We start from the raw sequence: 15806 nt of genomic DNA on the forward strand, positions 1-15806 counted from the left end.
TTGCATTATCTTAAAAAACGTAATTATTATAACTAATCATTATTTAATAGTATAACATTAATTATGATGTACGAAGTTACTATTGTTAGTTAATTATTGAATTAAATTGTTTTACAGGATAACAGTATTAGAGTGTGGTTGTTAAATAGTGCTGGTGTGGTACAGTGTGTAGCAACAGGTTGTCGTCATACTGCTTCTGTATCAAGTGTAGCTTTCGGATGTATTAATAGTAATCTACTTGTATCAGCCAGTTTGGATACTACTTTAAAATTGTGGTTGTTACCAAAAAAACTTAAACATGGTTAGAATCTTTGTTGTATAAAATATTTTATTTGCTTAATATTATTTTACTAAGAGATACTGCTTATTGTCCAGAATAAACAGGATAGAATTAACTTTCTATATGTTTACAAAATTAAATGTAATAGTATAATAATAACTATATTTTGTTATTCACAATGGTCATTCAAATATAAACCGGAATTTGTTTAAATAGCTTTAGTGATATAAGATAAAATTACAAATAAATTACCTTATTTTACTACACAGTTTCCTTCAACAGAAATATAAGATGATAAAAAAACACAAGGTGGCTGCCCCAACAACTAATTGCACACATAATACTCAACTATGGCATCATCTTTGATTCTTTCCCCTCTATAGTTTCTTTCAGCAAACAAAACTTGTGGAGATCATGTGCCGACAAGTCTAGACTGTATGGGGTGTTGAAGAGGTGTCCAATGAATTTTAACAAATTTATCACAAGTGAACTGCTCTATGCAACCATGTGTTGTGGAGAAGGAGGTCGTTTCAGATCGTTTACTGGCATTGTTTGTTGTGATAAGCAGCCCTGAGATTATCCAACAACTGGCAGTAGTATGCAACATTCACCGTCCTTTTGTTCATGCAGGAAATCAATCAGCAGCACACCTTTTAAATCCCAAAACATATTTGTCAGAACTTATCCAGTTAATAAATGTTTTTTTGTCTTAATTGGTGCCACCTTCCCACTTTTTCTCCACTCTATATTGTTCTCTTGCTTTCTAAGGTGCAGTGGTAGACCCACATTTAGTTGCAGATCACAATATGTCCAAAAATTCCTCCTTCCTCAAAGTGATTCAGAAGTTGCTGACAGATGTCTTTCTGGAGATTTCTCAGTGAGATGTGGAACCCACTTTGCTGTATCCAAGAGTGTCTGACAATATTGTATGCACATTCTGGATACTTATACCCACCTCTGATGCAATTTCAACGACAGTTGTGTGGCAGTCACCTTCCACAAGGCCTATATGTTGTCATCATTGATGCTGATCCACAGATGACATTTGACATCAACTGCATCATAGCCACTTTGAATTTTTTTGGCCCAATCAAACACTTGAGTTTTTGACAGGGTAGCATCTCCAAACTGTGCCTGGAGTTGTGACAAAATTTTAGAATATTTGGCATCTTTGTTGGCAAGAAATTGGATTATAATTCATTGTGTAACGGCTGATGGTATCTTCTGCTCAGACATTCTGTTACTGACATGGGATTGTGATCTACAAGCATGGTTGGCCAGTTGCTCCCCTCTAAATACATCCAATTAACTACCTGTAGCGCCCAACCACATTCACTGCTCTTCCTCAGTCTGTGCATCAGAATTTTGATTTATAGAATGACCCTCATATTGATCTATTGATTTTCTTTTTTTATTTCTTATTGTTTTGCATCAAAACGCATAGCGATAGAATCATTGTAATAAGGATAAAATCAAAACCTAAACCGACAACGATTGTTAACGTCTATATGCCTACAAGCGCCCATGATGATGATGAGGTAGAGTGTGTATACGAAGAGATTGATGAAGCAATTAAACACGTAAAAGGAGATGAAAATTTAATAATAGTTGGAGATTGGAATGCAAGCATTGGAAAAGGCAAGGAAGGAAATATAGTGGGTGAATACGGGCTGGGCAAAAGGAATGAAAGAGGGGACCGACTTATAGAATTTTGCACGAAGTATAATTTAGTAATTGCCAACACCCAATTTAAAAATCATAATAGAAGAATATACACTTGGAAAAAGCCAGGCGATACTGGAAGGTATCAGATAGATTATATCATGGTTAAGCAAAGATTTAGAAATCAACTCGTTGACTGCAAAACTTACCCTGGAGCAGACATTGATAGCGACCATAATTTGGTGATAATGAAATGTAGATTGGGGTTTAAAAACCTGAAGAAAAGGTGTCAGATGAATCGGTGGAATTTAGAGAAGCTTGAGGAAGAGGAGGTAAAGAAGATTTTTGAGGAGGACATCGCAAGAGGTCTGAATAAAAAAGATAAGGTAGAAAATGTAGAAGAAGAATGGGAGAATGTTAAAAAGGAAATTCTTAAATCAGCAGAAGCAAACTTAGGCGGAATAAAGAGAACCGGTAGAAAACCTTGGGTTTCAGACGATATATTGCAGCTGATGGATGAACGTAGAAAATATAAGAATGCTAGTGATGAAGAAAGTAAAAGGAACTATCGGAAATTAAGAAATGCTATAAACAGGAAGTGCAAACTGGTGAAAGAAGAGTGGATTAAAGAAAAGTGTTCAGAAGTGGAAAGAGAAATGAACATTGGTAAAATAGACGGAGCATACAGGAAAGTTAAGGAAAATTTTGGGGTACATAAATTAAAATCTAATAATGTGTTAAACAAAGATGGTACACCAATATATAATACGAAAGGTAAAGTCGATAGATGGGTGGAATATATTGAAGAGTTATACGGAGGAAATGAATTAGAAAATGGTGTTATAGAGGAAGAAGAGGAAGTTGAGGAGGATGAAATGGGAGAAACAATACTGAGATCTGAATTTAAGAGAGCATTAAAAGATTTAAATGGCAGAAAGGCTCCTGGAATAGACGGAATACCTGTAGAATTACTGCGCAGTGCAGGTGAGGAAGCGATTGATAGATTATACAAACTGGTGTGTAATATTTATGAAAATGGGGAATTCCCATCAGACTTCAAAAAAAGTGTTATAGTTATGATACCAAAGAAAGCAGGGGCAGATAAATGTGAAGAATACAGAACAATTAGTTTAACTAGTCATGCATCAAAAATCTTAACTAGAATTTTATACAGAAGAATTGAGAGGAGAGTGGAAGAAGTGTTAGGAGAAGACCAATTTGGTTTCAGGAAAAGTATAGGGACAAGGGAAGCAATTTTAGGCCTCAGATTAATAGTAGAAGGAAGATTAAAGAAAAACAAACCAACATACTTGGCGTTTATAGACCTAGAAAAGGCTTTCGATAACGTAGACTGGAATAAAATGTTCAGGATTTTAAAAAAATTAGGGTTCAAATACAGAGATAGAAGAACAATTGCTAACATGTACAGGAACCAAACAGCAACAATAACAATTGAAGAACATAAGAAAGAAGCCCTAATAAGAAAGGGAGTCCGACAAGGATGTTCCCTATCTCCGTTACTTTTTAATCTTTACATGGAACTAGCAGTTAATGATGTTAAAGAACGATTTAGATTCGGAGTAACAGTACAAGGTGAAAAGATAAAGATGCTACGATTTGCTGATGATATAGTAATTCTAGCCGAGAGTAAAAAGGATTTAGAAGAAACAGTGAATGTCATAGATGAAGTCCTACGCAAGAACTATCGCATGAAAATAAACAAGAACAAAACAAAAGTAATGAAATGTAGTAGAAATAACAAAGATGGACCACTGAATGTGAAAATAGGAGGAGAAAAGATTATGGAGGTAGAAGAATTTTGTTATTTGGGAAGTAAAATTACTAAAGATGGACGAAGCAGGAGCGATATAAAATGCCGAATAGCACAAGCTAAACGAGCCTTCAGTAAGAAATATAATTTGTTTACATCAAAAATTAATTTAAATGTCAGGAAAAGATTTTTGAAAGTGTATGTTTGGAGTGTCGCTTTATATGGAAGTGAAACTTGGACAATCGGAGTATCTGAGAAGAAAAGATTAGAAGCTTTTGAAATGTGGTGCTATAGGAGAATGTTAAAAATCAGATGGGTGGATAAAGTGACAAATGAAGAGGTATTGCGGCAAATAGATGAAGAAAGAAGCATTTGGAAAAATATAGTTAAAAGAAGAGACAGACTTATAGGCCACATATTAAGGCATCCTGGAATAATCGCTTTAATATTGGAAGGACAGGTAGAAGGGAAAAATTGTGTAGGCAGGCCACGTTTGGAGTATGTAAAACAAATTGTTGGGGATGTAGGATGTAGAGGGTATACTGAAATGAAACGACTAGCACTAGATAGGGAATCTTGGAGAGCTGCATCAAACCAGTCAAATGACTGAAAACAAAAAAAAAAAAATTGTTTTGCAATAGATGAACATGTAAAGTTTCTGTATTACCGACAAAGTGTCACTGATGAATCTAATTTTTGTTAAAAAATGTAATGAATAAAGACAGGAAGTAAAGCCTGGGTAATACTGATTTATCAGCCATTACGAATACTGATACACCAGTTTCTAATAAATGGAACTGTAAAATTGATCTTGATTTTTAATTAAATCTGATTTTTGGAACTAGCTAGTTTTGAAATCTGCTACAATTTCTTGTTACATTATAATATTTTATAACTTTTTTTTATAATTATTCTATAATTTTTTTTATCCTTTCCAAGTATTATTAATTATGTTTTGTTAAATTATTTCAGATTATGTAGATATTTTAAATGTAAAACATACTGAGCTGGCTCATGATAAAGATATTAATGGTGTTTGTGTTTCACCAAATGATAAAATCATTGCAACTGCATCTTTTGACAAGACTGCCAAGGTTAGTTCATTTTCTTCTTTGAATATTAAATGTTGTGTTGTACATTTTCTTTATTTTTAGAAAAGTTTTTATGATAATCTTTATATGGAAGTTTGTAGTTATACACCTTTTTATATGATTGCCAATGATGTGATGCTACAGAATTATTCTTATCTTCATGCTTTTTAATCCTTAAAACACTCGGCTGTTACATAAAATACACATAAACTACTTTCTTTTCTATTTAAATGAGGGGTTCACATATTGCTGTACTTTGATAAATTAGCTGTACTGAAAACCCTGACATTTGTTAGGTGTATAATTTGTGCTGAGATATTTTACTTAATATTGTAAAATATCTTAATTTAAAATTTAAGAATTTGAACATTCTCACAGAAAGATTTTTAATAATCTAAAATGGCTATTAAATATTGATCCTATATTGTTAGGAGACCAGGCTTAGGCTTAGGTTTCAGAAGTTTAGATGATTTAAGCCAAATTTATGCTTTCTATTGGGATTGCCTAAAAAATAACATTTACATTTTTTACTCTTTCTAAGAAACATTTTTAAAAATTTTCATTTTGTATTGTTTTCTAAGTACTGTCCAGTTGTCATTTAAAATTTTTCATTATTATAATTTCTTTTTTTTTCAGTTATTTATCAGATTTATTTACTTATAAGTACTTTTCGTCACTGTCTACTGATGATTATTTTACTACCAAAATAGCCATCTAGTTTTAGATTTTAAGTAAAAGTTTTTGTCAACAGCTTTTGAATATAATAATTCTGTTTTCCAGTTTAGATTTTATTGTAAGTGAACAAATTCAATTTAAAAATGATATTTTAAGTAAGACTACTGCTGCTTTTACTGATAATCATAAAAATACAAGGATAATAATTTCCATTGAATAATAACATTATGTTTTTTAGTTTATTTGACTCAAAAGAAAGTGTTCTCTTTTATAATTTTAATTTTAGAGATGGAGTTTTAAAATTATGGGTCTGATGATAGCAAATCCACTAAAAATACTTTGATGTCTGTTTGTGTCTAATTATAGCACATTATTTTGTATTACTCAATTCATTTTATGTTGCTTTTTAAGTAAGGGGGGCCATTTTGATATAAAAGTTGAAATAAGCGAAATCGAATAAACTTTATTATAACAAAATAAACTTACATATATAGATACTATTTTTCTACATATTTGCCATTCACTCAATTACATTTTTAATATTGGCTTACCAGCTTCATTATTCCATTACTGAAGAATTCTTCTACCTATAATTTAATTACTTTGTTTTGCAATTCCTCATAACCTTTAAACTTCTGTGATGCAACCATTGTTGTAAGTGGAGAAAAATGTAATAATCTCGCAGTGCAAGATCTGGACTATAAGGCGGATGTTCAAAGATTTCCCAACGAAATCATCGCAATTGTTTAGTGAATTTGTTTGCCATGTGAGGTCGTGCATTATCGTGGAGAAACAAAATCCTCAGTTAGCTTCCCATGCCTTTTGTATCGAATCGAACATCTAAGTTTTGTAAGCGCTTCACAGTACATATCAGCATTAACAGTTTTTCCACATTCAAGAAATTCAGTCAGCAATATCCCTTTGGCATTCCAAAAAAACCATAGCCGTAAGCTTTTTCATTGAACTTTTTCACTAAACTTTTTGGGCCTCTGGGATGATGAATGCCGCAATTACATCAATTGCTGATTTGTCTCAATATTTGAATAAGATATCCACGTTTCATCACCAGTCACGTGTTTCCAAATTATCACCTTCATTTTCTTAGTGTCTCAAAATTATTTGAGCTGCAGCAAAAAATTTTTCTTTGTGTGTTTCTGTCAACATTTCTGGTACCCATCTGGAACACAATTTTCTGTAACCCAGTTTTTCAGATAAAATGTTGTAAATTACTAATCATGAAACAAAAGGAAGCCTTCTATTTTCATGGATTTCTGGATTTACATTTTCAGGCAATTCATCTGTGATGACAGTCGGGTGACCACTACGTTCTTCATTGTGAACATTCATTCTTCCTCCACGAAACAAACGACACCATCGGCGAACTTTACTTTCACACATAACAATGGGTCCGTAAACATTGACAATTACTGTATGAATATCAGCAGCAGATTTGTTTTTCACCAATAGATAACGAATTACTGATCCCACTTCTCAACTCGTGGGATCATTTATTTTAGCACTCATTTCAGCCAGATTATAGACAACAACTAACACAAATAACATTAACATACTGTTGTGAACAGATAATCATTGATATAAATAAACATGCTACACTAACGTCATCAAATTCCACTGCATGTAATGGCAGCAAATTGTAAACAGCTCTTACTTAAAAAAAACACGCCTTGTATTTTAAATGATGTAATAAATAAATGTGCTACTCATTGGAAATTTTTAAAATATAGTAGAATTAATTTTTTCCTGAATAATTTGATATTTGTATAAATAAGATGATAGTCACGTTACAAAGTGCTAAAATTTTAGTGACAATATGCATTCATGATTTATCAGAAATTATTTATGTTGTACATTAGTGTCTACAAAACAATTAATGGCTTATCTCACTTAATGGAAAACTTTTATTTATTACCTTGAAATTTTTCAGAGCATGTTGAAACTATATTTATAAAATTCCACTACCATTTCAAGTTCATATCCCACTTCCATATTGGTATGAATTTTCTGAGTCCTAGTAGAGTATTTATAGTTAAAGCAGCAGCTAGCCAGCCCTTTTGAGTATTATTTCTTGATTATTTTGGCCTTTATGTAATAAAATATATCTTCTTTTTTTTTTGTTATCAGTTAACCAACGGTATGTTTTTCTTATAGTATATGACTGTTAATAAATTCCTACTATGAATTGCAGTAAAAACATTCTTTTATTTTTTTCATTTTCAGTTCAAGTTTATACTGCCTCAGAGCAGGACATTGTATTTCAAGTACATGAAACTATTACATAATTATATATATTCCACTGATTAAAAATGTAAGTAAAATCATTATTTAATTTATGTTTTTAGATATGGAATGCCAATGATTTGTCACTGATAGGAGTTCTTAGAGGTCACAGAAGAGGAGTGTGGTCTGTTAGATTTTCTCCAGTTGATCAGGTTGTATTGACTACATCTGCTGATAGTACTCTTAAACTCTGGTCACTGTCTGATTTGTCTTGTCTAAAGGTAAGTTTTCCTTTTTTCCCCTTTATTTATTATTGTCATGAACTATGTGAAACATTACTGTTTTATTTTATTGGTTTAAAAATTACACCTACTTGACCACTCAAACGATTTTTTGTTCAACCTGTAAAATTTTAATAGATCTTGTTTTATTTCTAGGAATAAGATAAGTAAAACAAAGGGATTAATCTTCACTCAAAAAAAAAAAAAAAGGTAAAAGAAATCAATAACAATAAAATCCAAAATTAAGAAAATTAACAAATTTATAAACTCTAAATTTTCATTTTAAATCATAAAATAAATGATAATTTTCTGTTAAAAGAGGAAAGAAAGGTATTGGACATTTTTAAAAGTAAATAAAACTGATAGTTTATCAAACTGAAATTTTGTTTGTATTTATATATGTAATATTTTTACAAATATATATATATAATATATTAATTTTATGTAATCTTTATTAATTTCTAAATTTGTTATAATATCAGAAATAGAATGTTTATTGTTTATTAAATGATCTGCCACATTAGATAAACCTAATTTATTATTTTTGTAATTTCTGTAATACTCAAGAAATGAAGTTTCAAACGATCTATTTATTTTTCCTCTATTAATGTACATCCTCACAATCATTGCGTTTAGTTTTATAAATTCCATACAGATTTTTTATTTTATTTACTTTTTTTTAATAATATTTTATTATGTGTTATTAAGTCTGTATGCTGATTTAAATATTTCTTTATTGTAAGTTTTAGTAATATTTTCAATGATAATATTAGTATATAAATACTTTATGTATATATTTTTTTACTATTTTGTGTCTTATTATATACTGGTTGTAGGTAGATATTTTGTTATTGTGTTTCGATAGTTGTTTTTTTAAATATTATTAATTAAAGTAGTATCATATTCATTTTCAACCGCTATAGATTTTATGATGCTAGTTTCATGATAGTAATTATGTGTTTTTAAGTAATTTATTTATTTAGCGCATGTCACTAAAACATAACACCAATTACAGTCAACATTATAAACAAAGATTTAACAAACTAATATATGCTATCGATTCTGGAGTCGCCATCAGGAAATCTTCAGGATTCCCTTCATAAGCTGTCCTAGGGCAAACTTCTGTGATGTGTCTAATAGTTTGATGTTCACCACACTCACAAAGAGGCGTTGGTGTTTTACCCCATTTATACAGGAAATAGATGCACCTACCTTGCTGAGTCCGTATTCTGTTTAGCGTTGACCATGTCTTATATGGCAAGCCAAAACCCAGCGGCCTTTGAGTAATACATGGAATTTGGTTATTCTGCTTTGTGGTCCATTCTCGACGCCAGGCGTCAGTTAGGTCAAATCTGTCCTCTGTGGCAGCAATTGCTGTTTTGATAGGTGGCCTTCTAGACCAAAGGTGACCACGATTGGCATCCTCAGTGTCCTCATGTATTGGCAGGTTTTGATTGTCCATAATCTTCTTGTACTGTCTTACAAGAGCATTCATACGGCGCAGGTTCGGGGGTGGAATAGGAGATCCGCTTCCTAATTTTCTTAGCAAAGTCCATGCAAGACGACTCGAGGCCTGAAAGTCAAGCTTCCCACCATTTCTGATCATTTCTGTAGTCTTGCAGCATCAAGGCTATGGAGAAGCTCGTCTGCCACCTCTTGATCGCCCGTCTTGAGGAATCTTCGGTAGAGAACTTTGCTATTTTGGGACCACCCTGGGATATATTCTCTGCGAAACCCTCTAGGGATGCACTTCTTAGCGGTACTTGTTACTGCTCCAATAAATCTGCTACAGTTTTTGCTGATTAGTGGTATCCAGCCTAGGCATTTATCCAGATCCCTAGAAAAATTTTCCCAATTAGCCTTTTTGAAGTTCCATCTAGGGCAGGGTACAGAGGTCACAAGAGAAATTCGGCTACCTGCCTTAATAATAACTGGACGGTGCTGGCTGTGGGGAAAGTCGCAGAGAACTCTTCGGCGGCCGACCTTTGCTGTCAGTTGAGGTGAAACATAGATCCGGGTTATACTCCCGCCTCCAAGCCGCTGATTTAAAAGTAAATCGGTCTTTAGCATCAAAGACAAGACTAAGATTCTCATCATCAGCCCATCTCACTAGAGCCTCACCGTTCGCATCACAATCTTTATACTTCCATTGCTCATGGTGGCTATTAAAATCACCCAAGTAGACCGCAGGATGAGGTTGTATTTGGATTACTGACGTTGGCCATGATACAGCTGGCAATTTATAGATATTGGACACAGTTATACTTCCGATTTTAACTATAACATTATGAATTCCATTGTCTGTGGAGGTGGAGGTGAGAGTGGCGTTTTCTATATCGCGCCTATTTACATTAGGCACGATATCTTTAAGTAATGATATCTTTCTTTCAAAGTGATTTTGTTATTATAAAATAATCTTAATTGGGTTAAATTTTGTGATAGCCAATCAGTTGGTATAGATTTTTAAACCTAAATGTTACTGTTTTAAAACTGGGTTAATATACAAAGAAGTGTCTTGATAGTTGGGCATTTGCATTTTTGCATAAAAAATGTATTCATTATTTTAATTTGTAACTTACGTTACTGAATAAACTCATTATACTTCAGTATCTTGAATGCTATTTCTATCCACACCAGAATAATATTTTGTGTTAAAATACATTATTTAATATAAAATCATAGTGATATTTTTTTTAATTTTCGTGATGTGTTATAGGATTTAACACATAAGTTTGCATTTATAGTTAAGTGGTTCATGTTTAATAAATTAATGATGTAGGGATTGGTTTTTAAATTTTTTTTTCAAATTAAAAATAAGTTTTAGTCAGACTATCGCCAAATCATAAATCATGGGAGTCATTAATTTCATCATTCTCTTAAATAATTTACATTTTGTATGTTATGAATCAACCTTTTCAGAATTCTCCAATAGCAAAAAAACTTTTTATTTTTCATTTGTGTTTCTGGCTTTCTATTATTCATATTTCATCACCATATAATTTTACACAACATAAATATTTTATTAATTTCTTCTTTGTAATCCCTTTATTTATGTATATTTTTTTTATTTTTTTTTTCATCTTTTATGGCCACTTTAATCAGTCCATTATCAAAGTCCCTTCGAAGGGACTGTTCAAACCTTATGGTCCTCCCAGTACTTTACATACGTTCTGATCTCCTTGCCCGGTCTGGTGTTGAAAATCTTCATTGAGTTTTGAGTTTTTTTCTTTGTTGTGGATGTGAAGCAAGTGTTTTTGTTCTTGATTTTTTCATTTAATTTTATCTTATCTGGAATGTCTTTTGGTGTAAGGCCAATTTCCTTCAGATCCTCTCTTATTTCTTTGATCCATCTGCATCCTGACTTGGTGTTTATCAAGTAGAGATTGAACTGTACCACCTGTTTCAGAATCTCGAATCTTGCATTGTCATGATGTGGCCAAAAAATCCTAGTCTTCCCTTATGCATGGTATCAGTGATGGATTCTAACTCTTCGAACACGACTTTGTTATGCAAGATCCACCACTGCCCGTCTTTCTAGTACTTTTTGTTGACGTAGGTTCTTCTTTCAATTCTTCTTTCAGTTTTCTGGTCTTAGATTGTTCATTCAGATCAAAGAGTGTTTCTGCTGAATACATGGCTTCCAGTTTTATAACTGTTGTAGTGTCTTATTTTTGCATTTATGGATAGACTTTTTCACTGTAGATGTACTAGGTTAATATTTGTACTTTAGCTAGTTTGTTTGTTCATGTTTGGATTGAAGTTTTTCATTTAGGTTATTTGTTATTATTTCTCCGAGGTTTTTAAATCAAGTCACTATTTTTACTTTATTACTGTTTATGTTTACTTCTTTTAATTGTGTTGGTTTTTGGGCAGTAACTTTTGTCTTTTCAAATGATATTTGAGGCTAATTTTATTTGCAATATTTTGAAGTTCTAATATGTCTTTTAGCTTCATCGACGTCATTTGCTAGCAGTGCCAAGACATCAGAGAAACCAAGGCAGTTTGTTTTGATTTTTTTGCCTATTTTTATTTTTGGGGCATTTTTTGAGCTATTTCCTCATTACCATTTCCAAAGTACAGTTGAATAGTAGCAGTGAGAACCCATTTCCTTGGCGCAATCCTGTTTTGTTTTATATATTTATTATTAGCAATTTCTTCTTTTTTTTTCCAGACGTGCTTATGCCAATCTGCCCTTGATGTCTTACATTCGTGCTACCATTGATGATACTTTTTGTCTTTCTTTTTATTGATATTACACTGCTCTAAATGAATTATTTATCTTAATATTTTTGTTTAATAACTTATGATTGTTTTCTTTAGACTTTTGAAGGCCATGATTCATCTGTACTTCGTGCAGAATTCCTTACTAGAGGACTACAGATTGCTAGCACAGGGGGTGATGGTCTTGTAAAGCTTTGGTGTATAAAAACTAGTGAATGTGTTGCTACGTTTGATGAACATGATGGAAAAATATGGGCATTATCAGGTATGTTTTTTTTATATTGCCACTTGTTTTGTATTCAACTTATTGCACTATACAATGAATCAAGGAACTCAGCTCGCAATCTACCAATTCTTTTTAAATACCTTCTCCACTGCAACATTTTCTCACCATTATTTTAGTTTTTTTATTTTTATCATTAACTTAGCTTTGGATTTCAATTTGACCTATTGTTTAAAATAATTTTGATTCTGCTTTATTTAATAACAAATCCTAATTACTACTGATTCAAGATTTTAGTAATTCGATTAACATCTATTACCTGATAATGAAATTGGTATAGGTGTAGGATACAAATCTCTTTTGATTTACAGATTGATAAAGATATTTTTATATAAAGTCAGTCAATCAGTCAAGTCAAGTCATTTAGAATCAGAATTACCCATTCTAAAATTTTTCTTATGTTGTGATTAAATCAAGTGATCCAGTCTAAAATAAAGATATATTTTTTTTCCTTTTTTGTATTATAATAGTGAACCTCATGGTTTTTAAAAATATTTTACAAATATAGTTTATTTTTTCTATGTAGTGAAGAAATTTTATAAACATTCAAAATAGGCAGGATTTATTTTAACTAATGAATAAAAAATCAATGAGTATTTTAGCTTAATTTATTTACATATAAAATTATCAGTTGTTTAAATGTGTCATATTTCTTTTTTTGTGACTTCTAATATAATGTTTTGCTTGTGCAAACATTAAATGGTACCTGAGTTTCTGTTATGACTAGGAAATTTTTTTCTTGAAACTCATCAAGAAGTACCCACCATTGATTCTGATTACCTTTCATTATTTTCTGCTTTAACCTACCAAAGCTTCCTTCAACTTTTTTTTAGAACTTTTTTGTTTTTTAGACAAATTCAAAATGTGATAAATCTCTGGTGCACGTTGAGATCTATAAATATCTGGGCTTTACATGCTGTCAAGAACAGTATACTGTATTTCTTAAAAAACCATTTGTTGTGATTTAAGAGCCAATCATGGTTACACCATAACTAATCATTTGTGTAGAATTTTCTCTTAGAAATTGTATAGTAATCAGTCATATTGAAGGGATTAATTCCTGATTCACAAATTGTGTATTCTCAGAAAAGTTCTTTTATCTTGCTCTTGATCTGATGTACTTTTTTACGATTGTTTTGTAGTCTTTCGATAATTTTTTTGTAAACCTAACTTTCAACACCTTTCGATCACCAGGTTTCTCAAAACTTCAGGTGGAATAATTTAAGGTAGAAATTTTATTTCTGGTATTAATTATCAGGAACCTGATAATTAAATTCATAATGACCCTGCAGATTGAAATCACATATAAGGATTACCTTGACTTGTTCTGATCCCAGACATATTACTACTCGAATATTAATACATGCAAATTACACAAGTTATCCAAATGATGTGACCACTATTAATCTTGAATTAACATTTGTTCACTCCTAAAGTAAAAGTACCTTTTAATATATTGCACATACTTTTCCTAAAAACTTGATGTGTGCAAGCTGCCCATTTTTTACAACCAAAGTAGTATTTCAAAACAATCTTAATACAGAATCACAGAATGTTTCTCTATACACTGTTGAATGACTTGTCATCTGTCTGTGATGCTCCATAGTGTAACAAAGTTGATTATTTACTCATAAATATCAAATTTTTTTAAGCACATACTATTTACTATTTCATTCTGATATTTGAAATGTTGTTGGATGAATGCTGTATTAATATTTGAAATTTTTCTGTATCGATTTTATTCCTTTGAGATAATATACTGTGTATTTTATTTAGTTTCACAAGATGAGAGTGAACTAGTAACAGGTGGTTCTGATTCAAAATTATTAATATGGAAAGATGTAACAGAAGAAACCAAAACTGAAGCTACCAATAAAAGACAAGAATATATTTTACAAGAACAGGAATTATCTAATTTAATTCATAACAAAAAATTATTACCTGCACTGAAATTAGCTTTAACATTAGATCATCCTGCCACAGTATTAAAAATTGTTAATGGTAAGTAATATGTATGATGTACTTCAATCTTTAATCTTTGGTTAGCCAAATGAATGAAGTTGTGATATGAAACTGTGTATTAGAGGATAGTAATTGTTAGCAGTTAGTTTAAGTTCTCAGTAAATGTTTATTTCATTATCTAGGATACTAGGTAAATTAAATTAGATAAATTGTTTAAATAAATTAGGTACTAATTAAATTTAATAGATTTACCATTAAATGTAGAAATTGAACAGCTCTAAACAAATATTTTAAACCATTAATTTGTATGTAATGCTTAATCTTGACAAAGCTTCTCAACAACATTTGAAATTAACAATTGTTGCAGTTCATATATTTTTAGTCTTGATTCATCTTTGATGTGAGTTAACTCTCTTCATTTTACATTGTCCTTTATAATACCCAATGTTCATTACTAAAGCAATTCAACATAAATTAGGAACCTTTCCTTTCCACTTTTTTGACTACCCAATCTCTTACATTGAAACCATTTTCTTCTCTCATTCTTTTGATAATTATTTCTACCTTATGCGTTCCACATATACTTAACTGTTGTTTCTGTTCTCCATATTAATTTTATTGTGCTGTCTTCTCTTAAAGGGTAACAGTTCATGTAACAGTTTTCATCCTATCTACTGCCATACAAATAATTGGACAGATATACATACAAATTGCTTTCTCAAGTTGCAGAGTCATATTATCTTACTCTCTTCAACAACTCCATCTTCCTTCAATTTTCACCTGAAAAGCCAGAAAAAAGAAAATTCTATTTTAAATACCGAACAACATGATCAAATTATTCAAATTTCAGCATCTTAATATCATTGATCAGATTCTTTTTAGTCACCAAGTTATATTCTATTCAAGTTATTTTCATCCTCCTTCTAATAGCCTCATTTAAAATGCTGCCAAACATATTGTAACTAAAGGTACTACATCTTCTATTCTGTAAAAAAGAACTGAATGGAACACTTCAGCGTATAAAATCTTAATTGGATATTTTGTGTTACAGTAAAAGAAGCTTCTTTTTTTTAAGGAAATACCATGTTTCAATTAATGGATTTCAATAGATATTTTCATCTTATGATATATCTAATTACTCATGTGTCCAAGTATTACACCTTTTTGCTTTGTTATCTATAAATTTTGTAAATGTCAAATTTTGTTTTCTTTCATTTCATACTGAGCCCAAACATGTGAATAATCTTCCCAAGTGTGAAGTAATTCTTGTAGATTCTCAAGATTGCTGATACTGCTGTGCCATTGACATACTGGTTATTATGATTAGAAGCTGAAGATAAAT

At 31.2% G+C, this 15806-nt stretch overlaps 1 protein-coding gene across 1 annotated transcript in view; it reads left to right on the forward strand.

Annotated features, from left to right (window-relative positions):
* The window catches only part of LOC142330157 (transducin beta-like protein 3), a 47496-nt gene that overhangs the window by 24103 nt on the left and 7587 nt on the right, over positions 1–15806 (forward strand). The window contains exons 9-13 of the mRNA XM_075375265.1: positions 118–301; positions 4686–4807; positions 7840–7998; positions 12319–12484; positions 14279–14503. Coding sequence (XP_075231380.1) covers positions 118–301; positions 4686–4807; positions 7840–7998; positions 12319–12484; positions 14279–14503 — 856 coding nt within the window. The remainder of the gene's footprint in view (positions 1–117; positions 302–4685; positions 4808–7839; positions 7999–12318; positions 12485–14278; positions 14504–15806) is intronic.

The sequence above is a fragment of the Lycorma delicatula genome, chromosome 9 (genome assembly GCF_047948215.1).
Source record: "Lycorma delicatula isolate Av1 chromosome 9, ASM4794821v1, whole genome shotgun sequence".
Lineage (NCBI taxonomy): Eukaryota > Metazoa > Arthropoda > Insecta > Hemiptera > Fulgoridae > Lycorma > Lycorma delicatula.